This window comes from Pelobates fuscus, chromosome 3 (assembly GCF_036172605.1).
Source record: "Pelobates fuscus isolate aPelFus1 chromosome 3, aPelFus1.pri, whole genome shotgun sequence".
NCBI lineage: Eukaryota > Metazoa > Chordata > Amphibia > Anura > Pelobatidae > Pelobates > Pelobates fuscus.
The window spans coordinates 243,170,278-243,196,846 of NC_086319.1; the positions used below are offsets into that span (position 1 = coordinate 243,170,278).

The 26,569-nt window shown below is 41.5% G+C and overlaps 1 protein-coding gene across 1 annotated transcript in view; it reads right to left on the bottom strand.

Annotated features, from left to right (window-relative positions):
• FBH1 (F-box DNA helicase 1) overlaps positions 1-26,569 on the bottom strand; it is a 116,180-nt gene that overhangs the window by 12,095 nt on the left and 77,516 nt on the right. The window contains exons 16-19 of the mRNA XM_063448287.1: positions 24,374-24,449; positions 19,841-20,038; positions 17,824-17,946; positions 16,407-16,510 (exon numbers count right to left, since the gene is read on the bottom strand). Of these exons, the coding sequence (XP_063304357.1) occupies positions 16,407-16,510; positions 17,824-17,946; positions 19,841-20,038; positions 24,374-24,449 (501 nt within the window). The remainder of the gene's footprint in view (positions 1-16,406; positions 16,511-17,823; positions 17,947-19,840; positions 20,039-24,373; positions 24,450-26,569) is intronic.

Consider the following 26,569-nt stretch of genomic DNA (forward strand, 5'->3'; position numbering starts at 1 on the left):
GCACTGGGCCTATCAGCACCACCTGCCACGCAACCATTAACCCCTACCTGGGATGTGAACATCACCACCCCATTCGTACCTGGGACCAGGTGGGATACTGGCACTTGACTGTTATCATATACCTCTATTCGCTAACTGTTTTCTTTTTTCATTATGGGCCATCTTTTTTTTTTTTTTTATATACTTTATTTTTGTGTGAAAGTCTTGTTACATTAACAGCATACAATGGTTGGTGTACATTAGGTATAAGACATTTTCAATTACAGTATTCCAGACGTAACATCGGTAGTTCTTTATCTGCTCTTAGTATCAAGCATGTCACATAACAAGGATATTTCACATTTTATATTATACACAAAACTTGGATATCAAACCATCGGTATTCCTGGAACAATAAACTATCTACGCTATTGTGATCCTTTTAACCATACTAAATCCTGAATTTCGGTTGTGGGTTGTGTCACCTTTCCCTCTTGCTGCTATCCTGGTCCAGCCAGGTTGTATGATGCCTGTGTTGCTTAGGGAATCGGCAATTAACCCTTTTCCGAGTTTGGAAAGAGAAGGAGTTAAGTAGTGAAAGAGAAGAAAAGAGAGAATAAAAAAGGGGGGAGGAAGAGTAATATAGGAATAGCGGTGAGGAAGGGGAGGAGTGCGTCAGTTCGGTGGGGGCCGGGGGTGTCCGATGCCTCGCCTTTTATGCTCATCTATTGAAGGTGTCTCTTTTAAGTGCATGTCACGCCCAAAGGGTCGTAAAATGATGGGTCAAAGGCTACGTCATTCGCGGAAAAGTTCGCTACTTGTCCATGGTTCCCACATCTTTTCGAATCTAGACATGGAGCCGCGCACCTTGGCTGTCAAATTGTCCATTAGATATACTTCTTTCAAATTGAAGATCACCTTCCGTATGGAAGGTAATTTTACCTGTAGCCATGACTGTGCTAGTGTTTTTCGCGCTGCCAATGTTACTTTATGTACTAGTTTTTGTTCCCTGTTAGTCCAGTCGTCTAGGGATCTATTTAACAAGTATGTCCAGGGGTTCAGCTCGGGTGCCCTGTGGAAGATCTGTCTAAGCAAGTCGTATATTTTCGACCAGTAAGTTTGTACCTGAGGGCATTCCCACCACACATTATGGGCCATCTTAACCCACACAGAAAAAGGTTTTTTACTGTATCTTACTGCTTTTCGTTGAATTAGGGTTTTATGCATTTTAGTTATTTTTATTATACCAGTTATCAGTAGACACCTATCTGCTGCTTTGTGCCACATTAGTCCGCTCTTTGCTGAGCACACTTAATTACACTTGATTAGAGGTTGTAGCCTCCTTATATATACTTTCCCAAAATCTGTTCATTGTGCTGCCAAACTCTGAAATATCTCCACCTTCCCCCATTGCCCCCCGTTGTCCCATGGGTTAGGGGGACCTATAGATTGGTCAGGAAAATTAAAACGGCACCGATCGCTCCAACTATTATACGTCATTCTGACTCAAAGATAGCCAACAACTAGTCATTACTTATAAAATAGGGTGCCTATCATTGACATGTTATAAACCTATATGTATATGATGTACCATTAAATATCATTATGTCACTTTGTTCTGTTGATATATGCGTAACACCGGTGGAACACCAATGGAAAGAAACGAAAATTCTGAGAAAAAAAAAATCAAACAAATGGAACAGGGTTCATCACAGATAAATTATATTGACATATTAAAAATCAAGATTGCACAAATGGAACAGAAACAGGCGGACTTAGAAGATAGGTCCCGCCGTAACAATTTAAAAATAAGAAGAATTTTAAAACAATTTCTTTGCAGGTTTGCATGTTAAAAGTGAGATATGTGGCCCTTTAATGGAAAGATGGCATAGGATACCTAAACCAAAACATTTGTCTACAAGTACCCCAAGAGACGTTATGATCGGCTGCTCATCCTTTCGAATCAAATCAGCTATAACTAACTCAATCAGTGAAGGCAAAACACAAGCTCATTATGAAAAAATAACAGTATATCTAGACTTATCGATCTACACAGGAACGAAAAGAAGATCCTTTGCAAATTACACAGAAATTTTGAGAGCTAACAAAATTCAATACAGATGGGGATTTCCTGTAAGAATTCTGCTTTATAAAGATTCAAAGACATTCATAATGGACTCTCCAGAAAAAACTAAAATCATGGCTACAAGAGACACACTTGATTTCAGAAACCGACGGCAATAATTAAGAAATGGGAAGGAAAAGAAGAATCGCAAGGGATTCTAAGAAAAAAAGAATAGTATTATATATGAAGAGATTTAAAGGACCACTCTAGTGCCAGGAAAACACTCGTTTTCCTGGCACTAGAGTGCCCTGAGGGTGCCCCCACCCTCAGGGACCCCCTCCCGCCCGGCTCTGGAAAGGGGAAAGGGGGTAAAACTTACCTTTTTCCAGCGCTGGGCGGAGAGATCTCCTCCTCCGATCCTCCTCTTCTCCTCCCCGTCGGCTGAATGCGCACGCGCGGCAAGAGCTGCCCGCGCATTCAGCCGGTCCCATAGGAAAGCATTCATAATGCTTTCCTATGGACGCTTGCGTGCTCTCACTGTGATTTTCACAGTGAGAATCACGCAAGCGCCTCTAGCGGCTGTCAATGAGACAGCCACTAGATGACATAGGGGGAAGGCTTAACCCATTCATAAACATAGCAGTTTCTCTGAAACTGCTATGTTTATGAAAAAATGGGTTAACCCTAAAAGGACCTGGCACCCAGACCACCTCATTAAGCTGAAGTGGTCTGGGTGCCTAGAGTGGTCCTTTAAGAATATAGGAAGAAACAAGAAGAACAAGAATTATTTTTGATAATTTTTTTCTCTCTGTAGAAAGAATTAAGGAAAGGGAAGGCAATTGCTTTAGCTTGCATATATATATATATATGTATATATATATATATATATATATAAAAAAATATGTGATAAAGTTGAGGAAAAAAAATACACCCATGGGTACACATTACAGCACCATATAGGTGAAGGGGTAATAATGTAAGAAGGGAGAATATAGTTTTGAAGAGATTGAAAATGTACTAAATTGCTAATTTTTCTAAACACTAAAATTTATAAGGAAAACATGGTACTTACAGTAAGGATTTAAAAAAAAAAGTATAAAGAAAGGTAAACTGATTACCCACATAATGCAATAAGTCACCTCACGTTAACAGAATCACATATTAAATACACATGATGTCTATAAGGCAACGCAGTAGATAGTACTGGTAAATTATAATAAACTTGAAATTATTTATTTTTTTGCAGTGCATAAAAGTATAACATACGATTTTGAGGTACCTCAAATCAAGCATCACCTATTACACTTGGGGTAGTAAAGTAGACATGCACAATTTTATAATATTGGGGACAGGAATTCACGTGAAAGGAGTTAAAGCAGAGAGACAAAAGTCATGTACAATAACTTTAGACATGAGTAACTCCTAATCAAGTCAGCCAATAAGGGTGTTCGTTTGATCCAGCTTGATACGTCCGAACAGGTTGTTGTAAAACACTGTCTCACGGACTCGCCGCCGTCCTGGGGCCAAGTCCGTCCCTTGTGTGGGGCTGCGTAAGGCTGCTCTTAGTTGCTTTTGCAGATGTCTTGCTCTCCTCCGCAGGCGTGAGTGGTGTATAGGGGCTGCACACCTTGTGGTTCTTTTCCCAGGTGGGCCTGCAGTAGTAGAGAAAGCAGGTTCAGTGGTTGCTTTGTCCAGTTGGGGCCTCTTCAGCTGCACCCCCGGTATATCTACTTTCAGGGAACGGAGCTCTGGCTGGCTGGCGGGCTGTGGGTGGTGTGACCCTGGCACTGACCGGTGATGGTGCTGGTGGCTGTCACCTTTTCTCCAGACGTTCCCAGAATTGCCTGCATATGTCATCAAATGTTTTCTGGAAGGCTTCTGCCCAGTCGCTGGATGTCAGTCGTTCTTTGCTTGTAGTGGAGCCGTTGGCCATCTTGGTCAGACCCTGGTTTCTCCCATCTTTCAGATTTGCACCCTGGAGTGACTCGGGGGTGAGTGCTCTCTCTGCTTAGATAGACCAGGATGACCCCCACCGGTCCAGAGGAGGGACGGGATGAGGGCACAGGTGCAGGTGCTCGGTTTGACACAACATCGGAAAAGCGGACGTCTCTCCCGTGCCTGCCATGCTTGTAGGCCCCATATTTTCGTCGGGTGAGTATCGCTTGAAATGGCGCTTTAGTGGTGTCATCTTGTTCAGTTTAATGTCACCTCTCGTGTGGTCGCCTTGTCGAATTGATTTAACGCCGTTTGGGCATTGAAATTTCGCTTTGCTCATTGCATGTGGTAGGAGCTGTTAAAGTTTGCTTCTTCTCAGCTCGCGGTCAGGTCCCGCCCCCAATAAACTTGAAATTAGTGATACGTCGGGGGGGCGTGGCCTGGAGCTCAAGCGCAGCGGTCGCATGTTGGAGTAGCTCCGTGCTACCACCGCCTAAAATCAGCGGAACGAGCACCTAAAAAGCGGAAAATACTGCACCCGCGACGATGTCACAGACCAAGGGTCGCAGACAAACCGAAAGGAGCGAAAAAAATGATTTTTTTGCCGCTCGGAATGCCCAGGGGAAATTGCCGGCGAGACCAGAGGAGTTCCAAGATGGCGCCCAAGATGAATCCTCTGCGCAGCAGGGACACTCAAAAGAGGACGGGCCCGCAACTCAGAGCATGATCCAAAAAATGCTGGACGATATGCACCAAAAGATACAACTCACCCTCCACACATCACTAAACGAAATCAAGTCTGAAATCCACGATCTGGGCACACGCACGTCATCACTGGAAGACAAGATGGCGGACCACGCCGAAGCCTATAATGCCATGCGGGCTGAAATGAACGAAATGCAAGACACAATGTTGGCCTATGAGAACAAGCTGGCAGACATGGAAGATAGATCCAGACGAAATAACCTGCGCCTGAGAGGGATTGCGGAAACGGTCAGCACAGCAGATCTGCACGCATACTTACAGGGGTTGTTTAAACTCCTTATCCCAGACATGCACCAAGACATGCTCCTACTAGACAGGTACCACAGAGTTCCTAAACCAAGATTCCTTACATCTGATGAGCCCAGAGACACCCTAGTGAGACTCCATTACTTCCATGTAAAGGAAGATATCATGAGGGCAAACAGGCAACGCCAGAATCTACCATCACCTTACCAAGGGATTACAATCTATGCTGACATATCGGCAGTGACACTGAAAAAAAGGAAAGCTTTTGCATGCATCACAGAGAGCCTGAGGCAACATAAGAAGCCATATAGATGGGGATTCCCAGTCAAACTATTGGTCATGCACGAAGGCAAGATGATAGCCATCACGTCTCCTGAAGCGGGTATTCAAGCTTTGAAAGATTGGGGCCTACCACCACCAAAGACACCAACCCAAGCCGCAGGAAGGTCCACGCTACCTCCCACGTGGAAGAAGATCACCAGAAACAGATAGGGCTGTAGCCCGCAACCTAAGACTGTGGCAGGTACCTCATAGAGACATTGAGACTGGGACTCTAAAAGGGGAAAAACGCCCGCCAAGAGGTCCAAGGTCGGTAACCTCATCATGTTATTGCGGTTACACTCCTAACAAACAAGGTAAAACCGGGGCCTGGGGGCGACTCACTTGATCCCACCACCCATGAGATTCCTAATGGGAAGGTTATTGTTAATGTCAAAGGTAATTTTAATGTCTAAAGATAACTGGTGCGTATACCAACGTTCCACCCAACACAGGCCGTAAGACCGTTGTGGACAGGCATGGAAGTAGGATACTTCCTACCCCACAGTGCCAAAGTTAGGCACCAAGCCATCACCATGGCAATATGTTTAGTTTTATATGTTTATGTTCAATTGTTAGACATCCATGTTTTTCTATGTACGCGTTCATTGCAGGTACCACCTTACACTTTAACACCCACTATAGCTCCACCTCCAGATGGGAATAACCCCAGACTCTGTAAACGTCATAGGGAGCGGACACCATGTTCGATGCAGCTGGGAACGGTGTCCTTCCCCAAAACAGATAGCACTAACAAAACACAAATCGTAATTCGACTGTATAACCCCCCATGAAAATATACTCTCATAATACTAAAGGGCTTAACCACCCAGCGAAGCGTGGGCTGCTTCGAAAAGACTTGCAGAAACTAAAACCCGACATAGTATGCCTACAAGAAACCCACTTCAAAGCCAATGCACATTCACCTTTATTTTGTCAAGATTACCCCCACCAATTCCACGCCACGTACTCAAATAAATCGAAAGGGGCATCAATACTTATCAGTAAGGATGTAGCGTTCACACTAATAAGCTCGGAGGTAGACACAGAGGGCAGATATGCTATGGTGGTGGGGAAATTTAATGGGGTCGTATATTCCATTGCAAGTGTATATGCCCCGAACCAGGAACAAAGAAACTTCCTCCACAAGGTGTTCAAAAAATTGTTGTCCATAAGCCAGGGAATAGGGGTAATTTGTGGCGATTTTAACCATGTACTAGACCCTTCGATAGACACCACTGGACCGCATACACCAGCCAGACTGAAACCGCTTAAGAGACAAGGCAGAGCAATACAAAAACTGCTCCAAGACAACCACTACTATGACGTGTGGCGAGCTTTACATGTGGGAGAACGGGGGTACACATTTTTGTCCACTGTACACAATACATACTCTCGCATAGATAGTATATGGGTAGCAGGCCAACATCTGGAACAAGTCAGGGACTGCGATATAGCTCCACTAACGTGGTCAGACCATGCGCCAGTAGTGGCGACATTGACGGACTTATATGACTCCACACATAGAAGCCCATGGAGACTAAACGCCTCGCTTCTTACGGATAGCAAATTCAGGAAGACGTTAGAAACAGAGCTCGGTCATTACTTTACAGAAAACAATACAGGAGACATATCCCAAAACACACTGTGGCAAGCGCATAAATCAGTAGCCAGAGGCCTTTTGATAAAAAGAGCGTCGCATTTAAAAAGGTTGGCACAAGCTCAGATGAGGCAGTGGCAAAAGGAGCTGCAGGACCTTAACACACAAAACCAACAAGCCCCTACACAGGAACTAAAAAAGCGCATTATGGAGATAACTCAGGCCATACACGCAAAAGCCATAGAAAGGACAGGGCTACACCTGCAAAAACTAAAAGCCAACCAATACTCTCAGGGAAATAAAGCAGGCAAACTAACAGCTAATCTCCTCAAATCGAAGCAAGCACAACAGAAAATAGCTTACTTAACATCGCCAGAGGGGCACAAAATAACAGCACCGAAAGATATCAGTAACACATTTGCAAATTATTATGCCTCTCTGTACAACCTAACAGAGGATGCGAACACACACCAGCCCACCCCACAAGAGATTGGCTCCTACCTACAAGCCATACCCTTGCCAACATTCACACCGCAACAACAACAAATATTGGCGGCTAATATAACACCAAAGGAGGTGGAGGAAGCTATTAACCTACTACCATCGGGCAAGGCACCAGGCCCGGATGGGTTCGCGAACTGCTACTACAAGCAGTTCGCCCCCATCCTAACGCCTCACCTAACGAAAGCGTTTAACGAGGCCACAGCAACACAACAACTACCGGCCGAATCCCTGCTGGCACACATCATTACACTTCCAAAACCAGGCAAACCTCCCACATGCCCTCAAAACTTCCGCCCAATATCCCTGCTCAACACTGACGCCAAGCTGTATGCAAAGATTTATGCAAGGCGACTGAGTAGGCTGCTCACACAGATCATCCACACAGACCAAGTAGGGTTTATCAAGAATAGACAAGGGGGCGACAATACAAGAAAAGTACTAAACATTATTCACAGTGTCAAAAAGCTAAAAGTGGGAGGAGTGCTAGTGTCCTTAGACGCAGAAAAAGCCTTTGACCGACTGGGATGGGAGTTCCTAGAGCAGGTCCTTAGGAAGTTCGGGGTACCAGAGGGATTCATCTCAGCGGTCAAGGCTCTATACCACTCACCAACAGCGAGGGTCATCAATGCAGGTTTTGTCTCGGAACCTCTCAAGATCACAAACGGCTCCCGACAAGGCTGCCCGTTGTCGCCCCTCCTATACGTCATGGCCTTAGAACCCCTAGCAGCAGCAATTAGACAACACTCCTCCATACATGGGGTAACAATAGGGGATAAAGAATACAAGGCGAGTCTATTCGCAGATGATGTCCTTCTGACCCTGACACAACCCCACATATCACTTCCCAACCTCATGGCTACCATCACAGAGTATGGGAAACACTCCTACTACAAGTTAAATGTCACGAAGACGCAGGCGATGGGGATGGGGATACCAAAAGAAACACTAGCTAGACTCAAAAGCGCCTTCCCATTCGACTGGCGAGGGGACCACTTAACATACTTAGGCATACGCATCCCACCGAGTACTGATAAACTGCTAGAGCTCAATTACTCCAAGCTTCTGAAGGAAACAGCAGCCACACTGGGATCATGGGAAGGGAAATATCTATCATGGGTAGGAAGAATTACAGCGCTAAAAATGATGCTGCTCCCAAAACTCCAATATCTCTTGAGAACCCTCCCCATAAAACTGCCACTAGCGTACCTGACCTCCTTCCAGAGACTGATAACTAGATTTGTGTGGGCAAACAAAAAACCCAGAGTAGCAATTAGAACGCTACAAATACCACTCAGAAAAGGGGGATTAGGCATGCCAAGTGTACGTGACTATTATAGGGCGGCCCAACTGTCAGCGATCAAAGTAGCAACGGCGGGAGGGGAAGCTCCGCAATGGACAAAGATAGAATCGTACTGGACACAATGTGCATCCCTCAGGGACCTATTATGGCTTCCACAAAAACTTCGGCCCCGACACATACTCCCACTAGCTACCACCCAACTGACATTGCACTTCTGGGACGAAAACAGGAAGAGGGAAGGGAAAGAGGGGACACTCTCTGGGGACGCCCCAATCTCATGCTTAGCAATAGGGATCCCGACATTCGACGCAAAAAAATGGTCAGAAAGAGGGTGCTCTACAATTGCCCACATGTACCAAGGGGACCAGCTAATGCACTTCCCAGACCTACAAGCGAGATACGGCATACCCTGCAATGCATTATTCTCATACTTGCAGCTAAAATCCTTACTCACAGGGATACCAATATATCACCAAGGGTCAGCCACCAACCATTCTATAGAACACCTGTGCCTCTCTAGTAAACCTCCCAAGAAAACGATCTCCAAGATCTATAACACGCTTATAGACGACAGGATAGACCCGGACATGACATTCCAAAAGGCATGGCATACAGAATTGGGGCAAGACATAGATGAAGAACAGTGGCAAAGGGCGTTTGCAATACACAAGGGCAATACACGATGCACATCGCATCTAGAAACAATCAGAAAACTGCAATACAGATGGTATAGGGTGCCCGAACAATTAGCCAGGATATATCCGAACACCCCCAATGTATGCTGGAGATGTGGGACTGAAAAGGGTACGATGAGCCACATCTGGTGGTCATGCAAGGAGATTGGGAACTACTGGGGAATGGTAGAAGGAATAGCTAAGGACTTACTGGGTAGACACTGGAAACTTTCCATCCAACAATGCATACTGTTCATGTTACCACAGACAATGACCAGAGTTGAGGAGGCCCTACTGTTTCACTTGCTGATAGCAGCGGTGACGTTACTAGCCAGATCATGGAGGACACCAACATCTCCAACTAGGGAAACTCTCCTGCAGCAAATATCACTAAACTGGCAATACGAAAGAATGGCAAACACACATATCGGATTCAAAAAACACGTAGGGCCAGCCAACGAGAGATGGGAAGAGTATAGGGGAAATAACTAGGTAAAGGACCGAGGTGGGTCTTAAAAGGCAGGAGGGACAGATAGTTAAAGAGGGAAGAAGGTGGAGGGAAACATGAAACGCTCACTACACAACGCAATACTAACGTAGATGACAACCCCAACGTCCACGAAAACCCTTAAGGAAAAGGGCACTGACCATAACAACAGGAACAGAGCTAGATAGCAGCTGGTCATCACACTAAACGGAAAACATAGCAAGAGACTGTAAGGGGCACGGATTGGCGATGTAATTGTATTAATGTATTAATGTATAAAGTTAAGGTATAACACTTTTGCTTGTCAGAGCATGGTATGTCAACACTCTAACCCCAACCACTTTTCCTTTCTGTAACCATGTGTGGATTGTAGTATTAATGTATTATTGTACAATGTTAATGTAAAACACTTCTGTTTGACGAGGCATGGTATGTCGAAAACTTGACCCCTACCCCATTTTTTTTTCTGTACCCCGTTTTCTTTTTCGAGTAAATAATTGAAAAACAATAAAAATTGTCAAATTGAAAAAAAAAAAATTAGTGATACGTCAAATATGGGTAAAATAATAAATGTGTAGTTTGTGAATTTTCTTTTTCAGGAATGCACTTTAAACTATTACAGTGAAAATATAATTTAGACAAGTTATAATACACCTATTTCTAAATGTTGATGTTTAAGTTTCTTCTTCTATGTATATTTTTCTCCCTCTCACAAGAATCAAAGAAAAAAATCTATTCTTTCCATTAATTTTCTTTTTGCACGGCTCCTTAGTCCGATTTTCGGAATTACCACTGGGGTGGTGATAATTTGACTTTTCTTTGCATGTTCTCACCTGTGTTTACTGGGTAACAGTAGGTTAAGGAATATGGTATTTTTTAAATACCCAACACTATAGTTTACCTCTGAGATAGGTATTAGGACGTACAATTGTATATTTTTTGTTTAATATTCTCTTGATGGATATTAAGAGAGGAGAGGGGGGCTGTGCATGGTTACGTTTGCATCTTTAAATGCCCGGGGATTAAACTCCCCCCATACAAGATCTATTCTCATCCAATTACTAAAAAAAAACAAAGAATAGATATCTGCGCTATACAAGTGACACATTGGAATAGTCTAGATCTTTTTTTTTTTTTTTAACTCAAAAGACTTCCTTGAGATTATTACACCCTCAATGCAAGACAAGAGAAAATGTGGGGTTGCATTTCTCTTCTCACGGAATATAGATGTATGTATAAAACATTATGAACAGGATCAGGAAGGAAGATACATCATAGTGATATGTATGATTATTAATATCCTTTACACACATTGATTAATACCTATTAACCAAATGCCGCACCAATGAAATTCATATTTAGATTTTGGGAAAGATTGAATAGGATAAAATAGGGACAAATCATCTGGTTATGAGATTTCAATTGTGTATTGGACCCCAAACTTGATAAACAGACAATGAATAATAGACAGATAGACCTATCCAAACTCACAAAATGTTACACACACATAGAGGCACACAGAAAACTGCTCTACAGGTGGTACATGACTCCACAAAAACTCCACAAACTGTACCCCACAGTCTCCCCTTTGTGTTGGAGATGCTCACGGGAAGTAGGATCACTGCTACACATATGGTGGTCCTGCCCAGGTATTCAACCGTTATGGACAGAGGTCCAAACCACACTCCACAAATTGGCCATACCGACTAACTAAAAATCCACAAACATACCTTCTGCTCTTATTCCCCAATAACCTCACTAAAGCACACAAACAAAAATGTGCCATTGTGCTTCTAGCCGCCAGGAACCTTCTAGCCATCAACTGGAAATCACAAGTGTGCCCATCCAAAACCCAACTCTGGGATAAAATACAACAATACTACATTTACGAAAGCATGACAATGACAGATAGCATAGACACACAACAATTTTGGGACGCATGGAAACCATGGGTAGATCTACAGGTATAAAAAGCAAACGCTCGCCAAATACACAATACCGGGAGGGCGACAATTCACCTCCAAATATAAGGAAGTTTATAACCCCACGAAGCCCAAACCAGATTACTTGTGTATATATGTATTTCCAAGAGCCCTATTGGGAACCAATCTGGTACACTCACCAAGCTGTAGCTAACAAACATAAACATAACACAGAATAAACACAAAAGTATTGTATTGAAGCATAAATATGCCTACTATGTAACAAGTCTCTTACTGTTCGAACTGTGCCTTCCCTTGTAACCCCCCCCATGATACCTGTACCGAATATAAACATTGATGTACGAATTTTGATCCCCCTTCCCTTCTCTTCTTTACCCCATAACTTGAAATCCAATACAAATTTGTGAATTTAAAAATAGACAGATAGAATTACCCATATACAAGCACCAAAATTTCGTTCCTTTGCTCAGGGAAACTCCCTTTTTGACACTTGGCGCACATTTCACCCTAACATGCGAGATTACACGTGCTTCTCAAAAACCTATTATGCTTATTCAAGAATTGACTATATTCTGATAGATATAAATTCCATCCAAAGAGTAAAAACAATTGATATTGATGAAATCACATGGTCAGACCATAATATACTCAGTATGGAACTTAAAGATAATTTAAAGAAAAAACGACCAGACTGGAATATTTTTACTAGAATCCCCACAAAACAGAGAGCTTATCAAAAAGAAATATTAAGCAATATTTTCAAGAAAATCCCTCTAATGATATATCTCCAATTACAGTATGGGCTGCCTTTAAATGTGTGATCCGGGGTAGTTTATAAAATTAGCTTTTTTAAAATAAGGAACACAGAGAAAAAAAATCTCTCTGAACTCTATCTTAAATTGGAAAATTTTACACGCAATAATAAAGTTAGCCCTTTAAAAATATTTCAAACCAAATTAACGACATAAAAAAAAAACTATTAATGAAAGAATAATTCTTGAAACTTCCAAGAAACTAGAAAAATGGAAATCTTATCAATATTACAAGAGCAATAAAGTGGATAAGCTACTATGTAATAAATTAAAAAATATTCAAAAAGCTAAATTTATATCTAAGATAATTTATAATAATGAAATACTTTTATCCCCTTATAAAATAGCCAAAGCTTTTGAAAGATATTATAGTGGTTTATATAATATTGGTTCTAAGGGGTCTTAACAAAGTGTAGAATCTTACTTTCATGGGAAGGAATTTAAAAAAAAAAAAAGAACTCCCCTATAATTATAAAAACTTAATGAACTATTTACAATGGAAGAAATTATAGAGATTTTTGACCATTCAAAACTTAATAGAGCTTTCAAAGAAGAATAAGTGTCCCATTTACAAACTACCTTTAATGAGTTTGCAGAAAAAGGCAGTCTCCCAGAAGACCTATTAGGAGGCAACATTGTTACCATTTTGAAGCAAGAGAAAAATCCCCATGACGTTAAAAGCTTTAGACCCATTTCTCTTCTGAATGAAGACTTAAAACTATACGCAGGTATCATGGCACATCGACTAAAATCTGTAATATCCAAATTCATTCATAAAGATCAGGTGGGATTTATCCTAGGGCGAGCATCAGCAAATCATATAAGAACATTGCCTAACATCTTTGAGATTGTGAAGCGAAGAAAGGTCCCAATGCTGGCCCTGTCATAGGATGCAGAAAAAGCCTTTGACGGGGTCAGCTGGGAATTCCTATCAAGCACTTTAAAGGCTTTTGGTTGTCGGGAAGGATTTACCAGGCCATAATGGCTCTATATTTGAACCCTACAGGGAAAGTAATAGGACAGGGTATCTTTTCCAACCCATTTAAACTTAAAAACGGTACCAAACAAGGCTGCCCGCTCTCTCCGCTTTAATATGTCATGACTATTGAAGTACTGGCAATGGAGATAAGAAATAAAAAATTAAAAGGTTTTCAGGATCATATGGAGATAAAAATAAAATTGTACGCAGACAATGTACTTATTCCATTGGAGGATCCTGTAAACTCAATCAACGAATTAATGAAAGATATACGGACATATAGTCGGTTTTCAAATGATAAATGAAACACCTCTAAGACATTGGCCCCTTTTTCCTTTATAACACCTCAAATGAAAACAGAGATCATGGCTGATTTGGATTTTCTCTGGGCAAAGAAACACTTTTCTTATCTCTGAAAATCCACAAAACTGGATGGAGATCAACTTGTTCCCCCTCATAAGAGAAATTAATATAAAGTTAAACACCTGGGCAAAAAAAAGAAATATCATGGTGGGGTAAGATCAACAAAATTAAGACTTATGTTTTACCAAAGCTAACATTTATACTAAGTCTAATTCCAAGTAATATTCCTATAAATTGGATTCATTAATTACAATCCTCATTTGTTGTTTCTTTGGTCAAAGAAAAGACCCAGGATTAGCTCTATAATTTTGTCTAATAAAATAGAAGATTGAGGACTAGGGATTCCATCCCTGATAAGATTGGTCCAGGCCACTCTCTGAACACATGCAATATGAACCCTCCAAGAATCATCCCAAATAGACAGCTGGTACAAACTAGACATTAAGGGAATAGGCCCCTTTAAAAATGTCTCTGCCATTTTTGGGTTATCTAACCAATAAGTAAGAAAATGAAAAATGTTTTAATGATAGTTTTGCCTAAAATCACATTCTAAGAAACTGGTATGAAATTAAACAGAAATTGGATTTTTAGAGAAGTTCTTTCATCTCTTAAAATAGAATTACTGAATGACATACTTCCAGATATTAGTCTATATCCGCGGTATTAAAAAGGTATAAAAACGGTTGCAGATTTAATTTTTGCAGGAAAAAAAAAAGAACCTTTAATGATCTAAAAATTACATCTCGATTTACGAATAAAGATTTCTTAAAACCCCTTTAGCCACTTACCTGAATCCAGCTCCACCCATGCTCCTCCCACGCCAACATCAGCTAGCCGGGGAGACCTAATGCGCATGCGCGGCAATGGATTACGGACGCCCTCTAGTGGCTGTCTAGTAGACAGCCACAGAGGGCAGAGGGCAACTGCAATATTTTACATTGTAGTACTAAGTGCAAAAGGGTCACAGCACCCAGACCACTTCAATTAGCTGAAGTGGTCTGGGTGCCTACTGTGTCCCTTTAATGTGGGATTCAAAATTAGAAGCAATAATCAACGAAATTCCCTGAAAAGCAAAAAATCTAAACAATAAACTGTGTACCATTCTTACACTATTAAGCACAGGAGCCAACTATGTTATTCTTTGTATTGTTTTTGTTTTTATTCTTGCCTCCCATGTATGCCATCTACTTCCTATATTTAGTGTGGTCACAGGGCTCTATTTACAGAATTACTCTTTTTATATAAGTACACTGGTCGGAATGGTAGTTACTTTTTTACCCCTCTCTTTTTTCTTTTACATGTGCTATCACAGTAATTTACTTGAGCTACTACGGCTACTTGGTCTACTCTGACCCATGCCCAAGTGTCTATCCTTTCTTACTTTATGTCATGGTGAATGTGGTGCCTCGGTGTATCCGGGCTCTGGCTATCATCTTTCCTGTGTTAATTTGGATGCTGGATCCTGCTCCAATAAATATGTCAATAGTCAGCACCATATTGCACCAATTGTGATGTTGGATCCAACTCCAGTAATGATGTCACTACTTTGCACCGTTTCTGTGTCAATTGTAACGCTGGTTGCTGCCACACAGATACCCAGTGTCAATCTCACACTTCGGATCCCATGGCGTCATTCCAGGGTCAATTTCCAACAAAGAGAAGTATATATAAGTGTCCAGCGAATACTAATCCAATAGACACAGGGAAGGTTCCTTGTAAAATATATAACTATTATTCGAAAGATACAACAATTAGATCAATTTTATTTCGAGAAAAAGACATACATAACATAGACCCATTAAAAAAGAGCCATAAAGAGGGCTCTATAATAACAAACGGGGACAGACTCTGAAGGGTGATAGTAGTGAGAATAAGCTACCCTAACAGGGATTGTAAATCCGCTGGTGGGTTAAACTGAATATACTTTATGTCATATAGTAATGTGATAGCAGGAGTTAAAAAAAAACCAAGGTATATATTTATTTGACTTCAGACCTCTTGTGGCCAAGATTAATAGAAAAACACCACTATAATAGAATTTTTTTTCACTATATGGAATTGGGGTCTGCCAGCCCTAGGTACAGTGCACCGATGTCTACAAGTGATGAGAGTGCAGATCCCTCCCTTGTTTGCAATCAGTATTCTACATAGGCACAATTCTACAATCTCAATTATCAGTCATAGTATGAACATTCTCCAGAGGCAGCATTCCATCAGAACCAAAACAAGCACATTTTCTGACATTTAATGCACAGTTCTATGATTACAACATCCAATTGTAGTCTCATATACAAGAATGATGGCATTATCAATTTTAGCAAGAAAAGTGTACACAAACACTACTATTTTTTCAGTCAAAAACATTCATGCATTCTTCCTATGTATCAATTCAATATCAATCACAGGATGGAGAATCTTAATGAAATCTTTCCTTACCCCAGCTAGAGTTAAGATATTTTCTACGTTTTTTGTTAGGATAAGATGCTTCTTTGCACGAGTTGTTGCAACATAGAGCAAATTCCATTCTTCTTCCACTACCCCTGCAACCGTACAATATGACAGTTTTTATTTATACAAAACACAAAAAGAAAAGGGCAAACAGGAATGTACACAATGAAATGCAGACACAAAAAAGTACATTTGCAATGCAAGTTATATTTGAATGAACACAAGAATTAAAACAAATCCTTTTCAAGCGGAAAATCAGACTTTAAACTTTCTCCTCCCGTGATTCAGTCTCCTTATCTAAACAGGGACAAGGTCAACTCTAAAATGGTCATGTTACACCCTCAATGGTTACAAACCTCAACAGGAACACATACCAATTAAAGTGACACTATAGTCACCAAAACAACTTTAGCTTAATGAAGCAGTTCTCCTGTATAGATCATGCCCCTGCAATCTCAACGCTCAATTATCCATTTAGGAGTTAAATCACTTTGTTTATGCAGCCCTAGTCACACTTCCCTGGATGTGACTTACAAAGCCTTGCTAAACACTTCCTGTAAAGAGTCATCTAATGTTTATACTTTCTTTACTGCAAATTCTATTTAATTTAGAATTAATTATCTCCTCCTCTGATAATAGCTTGCTAGGCCATGCAGGAGCCTCCTGTATGTAAATAAAGTTCACTTTAGATAGCAGGAGATATAAACGTTTAAGTAAGTTACATCTGATTGAAAGTGAAACCATTTTCTCAGCAGGCTGTGTGTGAGGCACAGCCAGGGGAGCTGTGACTAGGGCTGAATAAACAGAAACAAAAGTAATGTAACACCTAAATGTCAGAGAATTGAGTAGCAAGACTTTAGATGCATGATCTATACACAAAAACAGCTTCAGTACACTAAAGATGTTTTGGTGACTATAATGTCCCTTTAAGCTCTACTGAGCTGCTGATGGCAAATAAGCAGCTCAATCTAAGTTAGGAAAATAGTCATCAAAATTGCACTTTTAAGTTTTAAAAAGTGAGTTACGTACATTTAATGAAAATTAATTATATATTTGTAAATGTTGTATACTGATTTCTTTTAAGAAAATGTATCTGGCTGAACAGCCATGTTGAGACAGAATCAACTGTTGTCCGACCAACTGCTCTCTAAACTAACTTGCCTGCTGCAGATTCACACAGAGTAATCACAGCAGCAGACAAGGTAGGTTGAGCACCAGTGGGTCAGATAACAGAAGTGAAAACGTGATGACCGTTGTCCTTTAAGTCAAAGGTGAGATTCCCCAACATACACATGGTGTGATTGAGTAATCTGCTTTGAATAGGTAATTTTTGATCTATAAAAAGAAATGTTTATGAACATGACTCTAAGTACTAAAGATAATTACAATGTTCTTGGGTATTTACCAAGCGGAAGTCGCAGTCTTTCCAGGTTGTGTCTTGCAGCAGGAATGCTTATGAAATCATCGGCAATTGATACAGTATCAAATTCCAAACCTTTTGCTTTGTGTACCGTACCGATAACATAATCTGAAATACACCATATTAAAATGGAGTATGAAAAAGTAATCAAGGACATACAGGAAGAAACTTCAAACATGAATATTTTTGGGTGAAACCCAAACACAACCTGCTAATGGCATTTTGAAGCAGTGAATATGGAACCAAAGATGTTCTTTCAAAATGTTCGTTAATATAGCTCAAAGTACTGTAAAGACACAAATCTGCTTACCTTTTTTTTTTTTTACAGCTGAAATTAAAGAAAATGTTAAATGTGCCTATAGGTCAAAAAATAAAAACAAATTAAATGAAACCGTCAGTAGGTCTCTCTATGTATCTGGGGTAGACAAATTACCCCATCTAGTCTCTGCAGCCACCTGCTGCACCATGTAAGACGCCAGCAAGCCTGCTGATTTCTTCCGTGATCTCTTCATATCTATTGCTTCTCACAGAGAAGCACTGGACTGGAGGATAGCATGCGTGGCCAAACTCTGCGCTCCTCCAATCACATGCTGCTATGAGCTGCATTTGATTGAAGAACTGAGTTTCACTAGGTTCTTGAGAAGGAAGACGGCCACTAGCATTGTAAACATTGTAGTTTCTAGAATGCTGCAATATTATGCATTGCAGGGTAAAATGACAGGGCCACGGCACCCAGACCACTTCACTGAGATGAAGTGGTCTGGGTAACTTTAGTGGTCCTTTCACACTACAATAGCAGGCACCATTTACATAATTATCATAGGTGCCAAATGTCCCAAATTGCCAGGGCCAGTAACACATTTTGGGGTAATCTCCTGGCAATACTAGATCTCTGCAACCTGCCTGCAAGAGAGAGAGAGTCTCTATTTAGTAGTTACAAGTTTTGCCTACTTTTTGATAGATACTGTTATGTGATCATATAGAAGATTGGTGATTGTGTCTGTGGGCATAGGTGCTTGCTTATTTGGATTTATGTATTGACTGAGCGCTCATGGATGGGAGGGGTTTGTGGGTTTAAAAGACAGCAGCACAATACACCCAGTTAAGCAATTGGAGGAAGCCGATTGGCCAGCAAAACGGGTCATCGCAATTACCACCTTTCACCTCCAGGAAGTCACTAAGCTGCAGTCCGAAGAAAAACACAGAATGATCACTGAAGTTACTAGCAAGTGTCTACGTTGTTTGGCGAGAAAGACACCAATTGAACACTGTATGAGGAAACATGGAACAAACAATGTAGTAGTTGAGAAAGTGATTCAGGACTCGAGGATATTTGGTGCGTCCTAGTTTAAGCAATTATGTTGCTAGTACAGTTTGTCAATTCCCCTTAGCTAATTTTTCGACAGTTTCTTAACAATTGTTGATCAATTTCAAAGAATCATTGAGGGTAGTTCACTAAAGTCCAAACACCCTTGGGCCCGCTTAACAAAATCAGAATTTTGACAAGAAAAAGAAAGAGAAACCTGACACTGGAGCCTGCTCTTTATGATCACATTAATCAGACTCCCTCTTTTCTCCTCTTGTCAGGATGTTGCAAGGTGAATATCTTCCAACTGCACATGTGTATATCTGTCAGGCATGCCAAATGCACTTTTCCAGAATTCCTAGGGATAGGACACTGATTGGTTAGATCAGTGTCCCCTTTGGAGTAGGTGTAAAGAATATGAAAGAAGCAGGTAAATAAGAAAAGAAAAATCATATTTATTTGCTTCTTTTCAGCCTGCAGAGTGAGTTAACTGTGTCATTCAAAAGTAAAGCTTTTGAATGGGACAGTTGCCTCCAGGTTATGCATGTCCCTTTAAGTCAGTAAAACCTGGACCCCTTGTAGCGTTTGAAGTCCATTTTTATTCTTATGTATAACTTGCTTAGCTTGTTGTTGCCGCAAACAGTGGTTCTTAAACTAAAGATCTTCATTACTATTAATACGAGTTAGGGTCCTTACCCGCATTCAACATATCTTCTGTGTTGCAGTTGTGTATTCTCTGCACCAGTTCAGGAATTCGATCCTTGTATTTTTCAACAATGGCTATTTTTGCCTCCAGCTCCTTGTCTTCGGAACTTATTGCATATTTTTTTAATGCAGAATATCCCCCTCTCTTCTTCCACATGAAAATAGATTTTTCTGAAATGTACAGGTTTCCTGTTGGAAATAGACATAAAAGCCCCCATAATATAACTTAACCAAAAACATATATGACATAGGCACACTTTCAGAAGGTCAGGAAATCAACCCTTGCCTCAGGTACAGAGGGAGAATAAAAATTGTTTCTGGTAAAAAAAAATTATTCACCAGCCCATAACTCCACCCTTACTACACAGTGATGGGCTGTCAGGTTATAGCTGGGAGACAGGGTTATAGCAAATAGGGCCAGACTGGGAATAAAAAGCAGCGATGGAATTTATTTATTTTTTTACCAGTACTATAAAGCATAGTACACAGACATACACTTTCAAGTGAAGTGAGCATTCAATGGAGAGGAATTTTCCCACACATTACAGTTAAGTAAATTAAATCATGTTTATTCATTCTGTGCTCCACCTGTTTTATATTTTTGTTTTCTATATGTCTGTGTCTATTTTGAGATGGTTATGATACCACATATTCACAGCATTTTTTTGGCATAGTCATAAAGGCTACAAATATGGAGAACATGAGTGGCTGCAAGTGAAGCTATGTAGACCCTAGTGCAGGGGTAGGCAACCTATGGGACGTGTGCCATGCACGTCACTCAATGTATCTTTGCACGGCACTCAAGCCTGCTAGATCCAAACAGGCTCTGGCCTCAGGAGTCACAGTGAAACTTCAGATATCTGCTAACAGGGCCGCCACCAGAAATTTTGGGGCCCCTGACAAAGCACAAAGTCTGAGCCCCCCACACCCCCCTCCCCCTCCCCCCCCACCCCCTGCCCGGCGGGCCTCCCCCCCGCAATGAATGCAGTGTGTGTTAGTGTAATGAATGAAGTGCGTGTGTTAGTGTAATGAATGAAGTGCGTGTATTAGTGTAATGAATGCAGAGCGTGTATTAGTGTAATGAATGCAGAGCGTGTGTTAGTGTAATGAATGCAGAGCGTGTGTTAGTGTAATGAATGCAGAGCGTGTGTTAGTGTAATGAATGCAGAGCGTGTGTTAGTGTAATGAATGCAGAGCGTGTGTTAGTGTAATGAATGCAGAGCGTGTGTTAGTGTAATGAATGCAGAGCGTGTGTTAGTGTAATGAATGCAGAGCGTGTGTTAGTGTAATGAATGCAGAGCGTGTGTTAGTGTAATGAATGCAGAGCGTGTGTTAGTGTAATGAATGCAGAGCGTGTGTTAGTGTAATGAATGCAGAGCGTGTGTTAGTGTAATGAATGCAGAGCGTGTGTTAGTGTAATGAATGCAGAGCGTGTGTTAGTGTAATGAATGCAGAGCGTGTGTTAGTGTAATGAATGCAGAGCGTGTGTTAGTGTAATGAATGCAGAGCGTGTTAGTGTAATGAATGCAGTGTGTGTGTCAGTGTTGTGGATGCAGTGTGTGTGTCAGTGTTGTGGATGCAGTGTGTGTGTCAGTGTTGTGGATGCAGTGTGTGTGTGTTGTGGATGCGGTGTGTGTGTGTTGTGGATGCAGTGTGTGTGTGTTGTGGATGCAGTGTGTGTGTGTTGTGGATGCAGTGTGTGTGTGTTGAGGATGCAGTGTGTGTGTGTTGTGGATGCAGTGTGTGTGTGTTGTGGATGCAGTGTGTGTGTGTTGTGGATGCAGTGTGTGTGTGTTGTGGATGCAGTGTGTGTGTCAGTGTAGTGAATGCAGAGTGTGTGTCAGTGTTTAGTAGTGTATGCATGTAAATGTAATAAAAGTTATTACCCCCTCCCTGTTTCTTACATGGTTCAGGGAGGGGGGGGAGATTCTTTGAACCCTGGTGGTCCGGTCCGGTGCCATTGTGGGGCCCCCCCGGCTCCTTATACTTGCAGAGGGGGCCCAGCGGACTGCAGCTGTACTATACAGCATTTCCATCTCTCGCTCACTCCCGCGAGAAGTGGTGTGCGCGCCGTGCGGAGCGTTGCCATGGCAACGCTCTAACGGCCGCACATCTCGCGGGCGTTAGAGAGAGAGGGAAATGCTGTAAAGTACAGCTGCAGTCCGCTGGGCCCCCTCTGCAAGTATAGGGAACGGGGGGGCCCGCGGTTGCACCTATATATAGCGATTATCGCTATATATAGGTGCAGAAAGTAATTGTGGGGCCCTGGACTGCCAAAGCAGTCCAGGCTCCCCAGGACCGCCGGGCCCGTGACAACCGTCATGGTTGTCACCCCTTGATGGCGGCCCTGTCTGCTAATACGAAAAGGTGGTGAAGGACAATCCTCAATTTATGCATTGCAGCATATAGAGGAAGTGATCCCAGATCACTAACTCCCAGCACTTGTGAATGGGAATCCACACTGTAGTAGAGCCAGTGGTGTATCCTGGTTTTGTGCTGCCCTAGGCAGGACAAAACTCAGGCGCCCCCCCTCCCCCCCCCCCCACCCAACCTTGTGACACAGACACAGACACACACTAACAGACAGACACACACTCTAACCCACATTAACACATTTTTTTTAAATTTATTTTTAACACATTTTTTTTAATTTAACACCCCGCCCCCCCAGCCTCCTTACCTTTGGGAATGCTGCGGAGGGGGGGGGGGGGTCTCTTCCTCCCTGGTGGTCCAGTGGCTGCTGGGCGGTCGGGCTGCGCTGGCGGTCGGGCGGCGAGGGAGCACTTCCCCTGAGCTGTCTGCTCAGCTCCCTCGCGCGCCTCAGAGTGAGGCTGGGAGCCGGAATATGAGCTGAGCAGACAGCTCAGGGGAAGTGCTCCCTCGCCGGCTGCCCGCCCGCCAGCGCCGTCCGACCGCCCAGCAGCCTGCCGGCATGTCTGTTAGCCGCAAGGCTAACAAGACATTTGCCGTGGGCATTTGGGGGCGGCTTTTTTTGCCGCCCCCTGGAAAATGCCGCCCAAGGCAAATGCCTTGTTTGCTTCGCGGCTAATACGCCCCTGAGTAGAGCAGCCCGCAGCTGCTCTTGCAGCTCCTGTCCTTGACCGGTACCTGGCCAGCCTGGTCCCACTGGACCCCAGGGAAGCCACCCACACTGCTAGATATACACAGAAATGCAGAATAACCCTCCCCTCATACAACTAATATGAACAGCAAACGGACACAAACACAACACATACTCCGCACAAACTAAACCCCACTGACAATCCACATACATGTACACAACCCCACATGCAGCCTCTCACATGCAATGCCCGAAACAGCCCCACACATACACACACTACCAAATACACAATGTGACATATCCATCAACACACACACAATTCCACAAGCAGCCCCCTTACACAGCCCACATTCATAGGTTTTATACACAATACCACAAACTACTCATGAATATATGCAATAGAATAGCTCATACATATAAACCTCAATTTTAAAAAATAGGACCGGCATGCTACGGGACATCACAATCCTATTTTGGCACAGTGCTGCTAAAAAGTTGCCTACCCCTGTCCTAGTGATTCTGTAAAGAGTTCATAAATACTTTCATATTCACATTTCATATTCATCTCACACTCAAACTCAGTGAAGCTCTGCATTTTACATCCTGCAGAAAATCCTATCACTCTCAGGTACTGACTGAAGCTTGGAAGATACTACACCTCATTTATTCTTGGAATGCTACCATATTATCATGTGTTACTATAGATTTGTTACCATTTATCCCTGTAGTTTGTACTATTGTCATTTAATGTTTCTGAACAATATTTCATGTTCAAAGTTATTAATATTTTGGGTGACAGAATTTGGTTGCTAAACTTTTCAATAGTATATAACACATGGTTACTTTACCTCCCCCCTCATCCTCTTTCCTATTCTCCTCCCAGCTGTAAATACTTTCATATAACTGTTTAATCTCCATCTCTGTTCTTCAGGCCTCATCTCACACTCAAACTCAGTGAAGCTCTGCATTTTTTCTCACCCCTCCTCCTGCCCACCCAGGTTCCCCCTAAATGTCCCATTAGCTGTTTGAGATTCTCACTCAATTACCTTTTCATTCCCTTTATATTTTACCAATAGCTGCTTCTCTCTGTTAGCTCTCCTAGCCATCACCTCTAAATTTCCACTGCTACCTCTTGTCTCAAATCCCCATTGTATTCTTTAGATTGTAAGCTCATGGGCTAGCTAGCTAAGCACTTTGTATAAAAGAGCTCCAATGGCTATAGATCAACTTACGAGCAGGGCTCTCTCTACCTCTTGTATTTATCTGTGTATATTATACATTCTCCACTAATTGTACAGAGCTGCTGAATCTGTTGGCACTTTATAAATACCAGTATTAAAAAATAATAATTTAAAAACAGATTAAAACACATATTTTGTGAAACACAAATCAATAAATACATTTACATGCCGTCTGCATAGTGGAATACTGCAGCAGCTTAAATTTGCATGTAGGATACTTACGCTGACTTCCCGAATGTGCTTGGTGAAAGAGAACCCAGATGTCATAAATTTTATTCAATCCAAAGTTTTTTGAACCCTAGAATTTAAATAAAGACAAAGTTCAAGAAAAATAACAAAACAAAAGTCACAACTTGTTTTTTCCTTTCTTCTTTCTTTTTATCAGTTAAAGCTAAAATTGGTTAAACTTGTAAAGAACTATGTAAATATACAGACAGAAGTCAAAACCTCAATGAAACAATATTCCACTTTCCATTTAAGGCCTAGACTGCCATTGTTCCACTTCGATAATCATACAAAAGAGAATTTCCTTGTTTTCTAATGTCAATAGTATCTCAAGTCATGTGCTGCAGAGTTAACATTAATTCACACCTCCACTTCTCACATTTACAGGGTTATTTAAAAATGTGAAAATGGTCAGGAAATTTAAGGAAATTTAACAATTTAGGCCAAAATAACCAAATAAGAAATAATTTTCAAGTCTATTCTGTTTTCATTTTGGCAAATTTGGCCTTAAATTTGAAATTCAGTTTGAACCCCCAGCAATTCTCACAAGAACAATGTTAATCTCTTACAAATCTCTAAAATCCAACCATTACTCAAAAAAAGTACAGCAGAAATTCTAAATCCCTCACACATCATGTCCTATCTTGACTATTGCTAATATATTCCTAGTTGCATAACCAGTGTCTGATAATAGATCATTCTTTATAAATTCCTTTATTTTTTTTAAAACATTTTTTTAATTCTCGCTTTTATTGAGGCAATTATTTGACATCACATGGTAAATAAAAAGGAGTAGGTACAACACAGATATATATCTGAACAGCAGATAAGTCGTACATCAAAAACATATGCAATGACATTACTATATAATAACTTCATAGTGAGGCTGCCTCTTTTAACAAAAATTTGTACTCGTGAGAACTCAAAGATAAAACATAGCTGAACAGAATGTGTTAGGCAATGTTGGGCAAGTCAGGTGTGCTAAAGCAGGTATGTCTAACAGTGTCTGTACGGTAATTACTATGTTGTGCGAGAGGGGGAGGGGGGGAGGGGATGAAAGAGTCTGGGTGCCAGGTCCCTCAGGTTTTAACCCTTCAGATGTAAACAAAGCAGTTTGCAGTTTACATAGCAGTGTTAATCCAACCTCTAGTGGCTGTCTTCTTGACATTCCGCTCCACTCGGGAGCTGATGTAGGAGGGTGAGGAGAGGTCACCAGCACCGAGGGAGCCCGGCGCTGGATAAAGGTGAGTAACTGAAGGGGGTTTTAACCCCTTCAGCACCAAGGGAGGGGGACCCTGAGGGTGGGGGCACCCTTAGGGCACTATAGTGTCAGGAAAACGGGTTTGTTTTCCTGACACTATAGTGATAGTTTAAGAATTGTTTGTTTTACCTATTGTGAAGTGCTACAGAATATGATGGTGCTATGTAAAGAATTGTAATTGTGTACTAATGGTACCAGCATATTGTTGTGCTCAGGAGATGTAACTAAGCACATTGTCTTCTCCTACAGTATATTGATCATCATAACCAAGTAAAAGTATTGTCTGCGACAGATATTAGAATATGTGTACACAAAGCGAGAAATAAATTATAATTAAATAAAGCAAAACATCACAATTATTTTTGTCCTTCAGTTCCAGTCAAGCTAGTATTCACTTAAACAGGATTTGTTTCTGAACAAAGCACGCATATTAGGATAAAATGTGGGCAATGGTTTATCTCTATGCAATCTTAATGAAAAAGTCTAACAAGAAAACCATGGAGGAATTATTATTTTTCACAGCTGGCTTCTAGATTACGGAATTAACCAACTGCTTTAGTTGGTTATGACATTAACTTACCCTTTTTAAAAGCCATCAGTCATGTTACTTGATATTGTACATTTTACACCATGTACATGTATATAAGTAACCAATTAACAAATGTGGTAGAAATTCCAATCTACCTGAGACTGATAGGAGTTACTTCCAGCGGAATTCCTAGTGTTGCTGTCCTTAAATCAGCTGTTCTTCTAGTAAAATACTGGCAGAGGAATCTGGAGGGAGGAAATGCCCTGTTTCTGTCTCCCCAGCTCCTCTCCCGATGTGTCAGCTTCTGGAGTAAGACACAATGTATTGTGACACCTACAGAAAGCAGCTATGGCCAAAGAGTAAAGGTTCCCACACATCCCACTGTCTGCAAAGTACTGTTTAA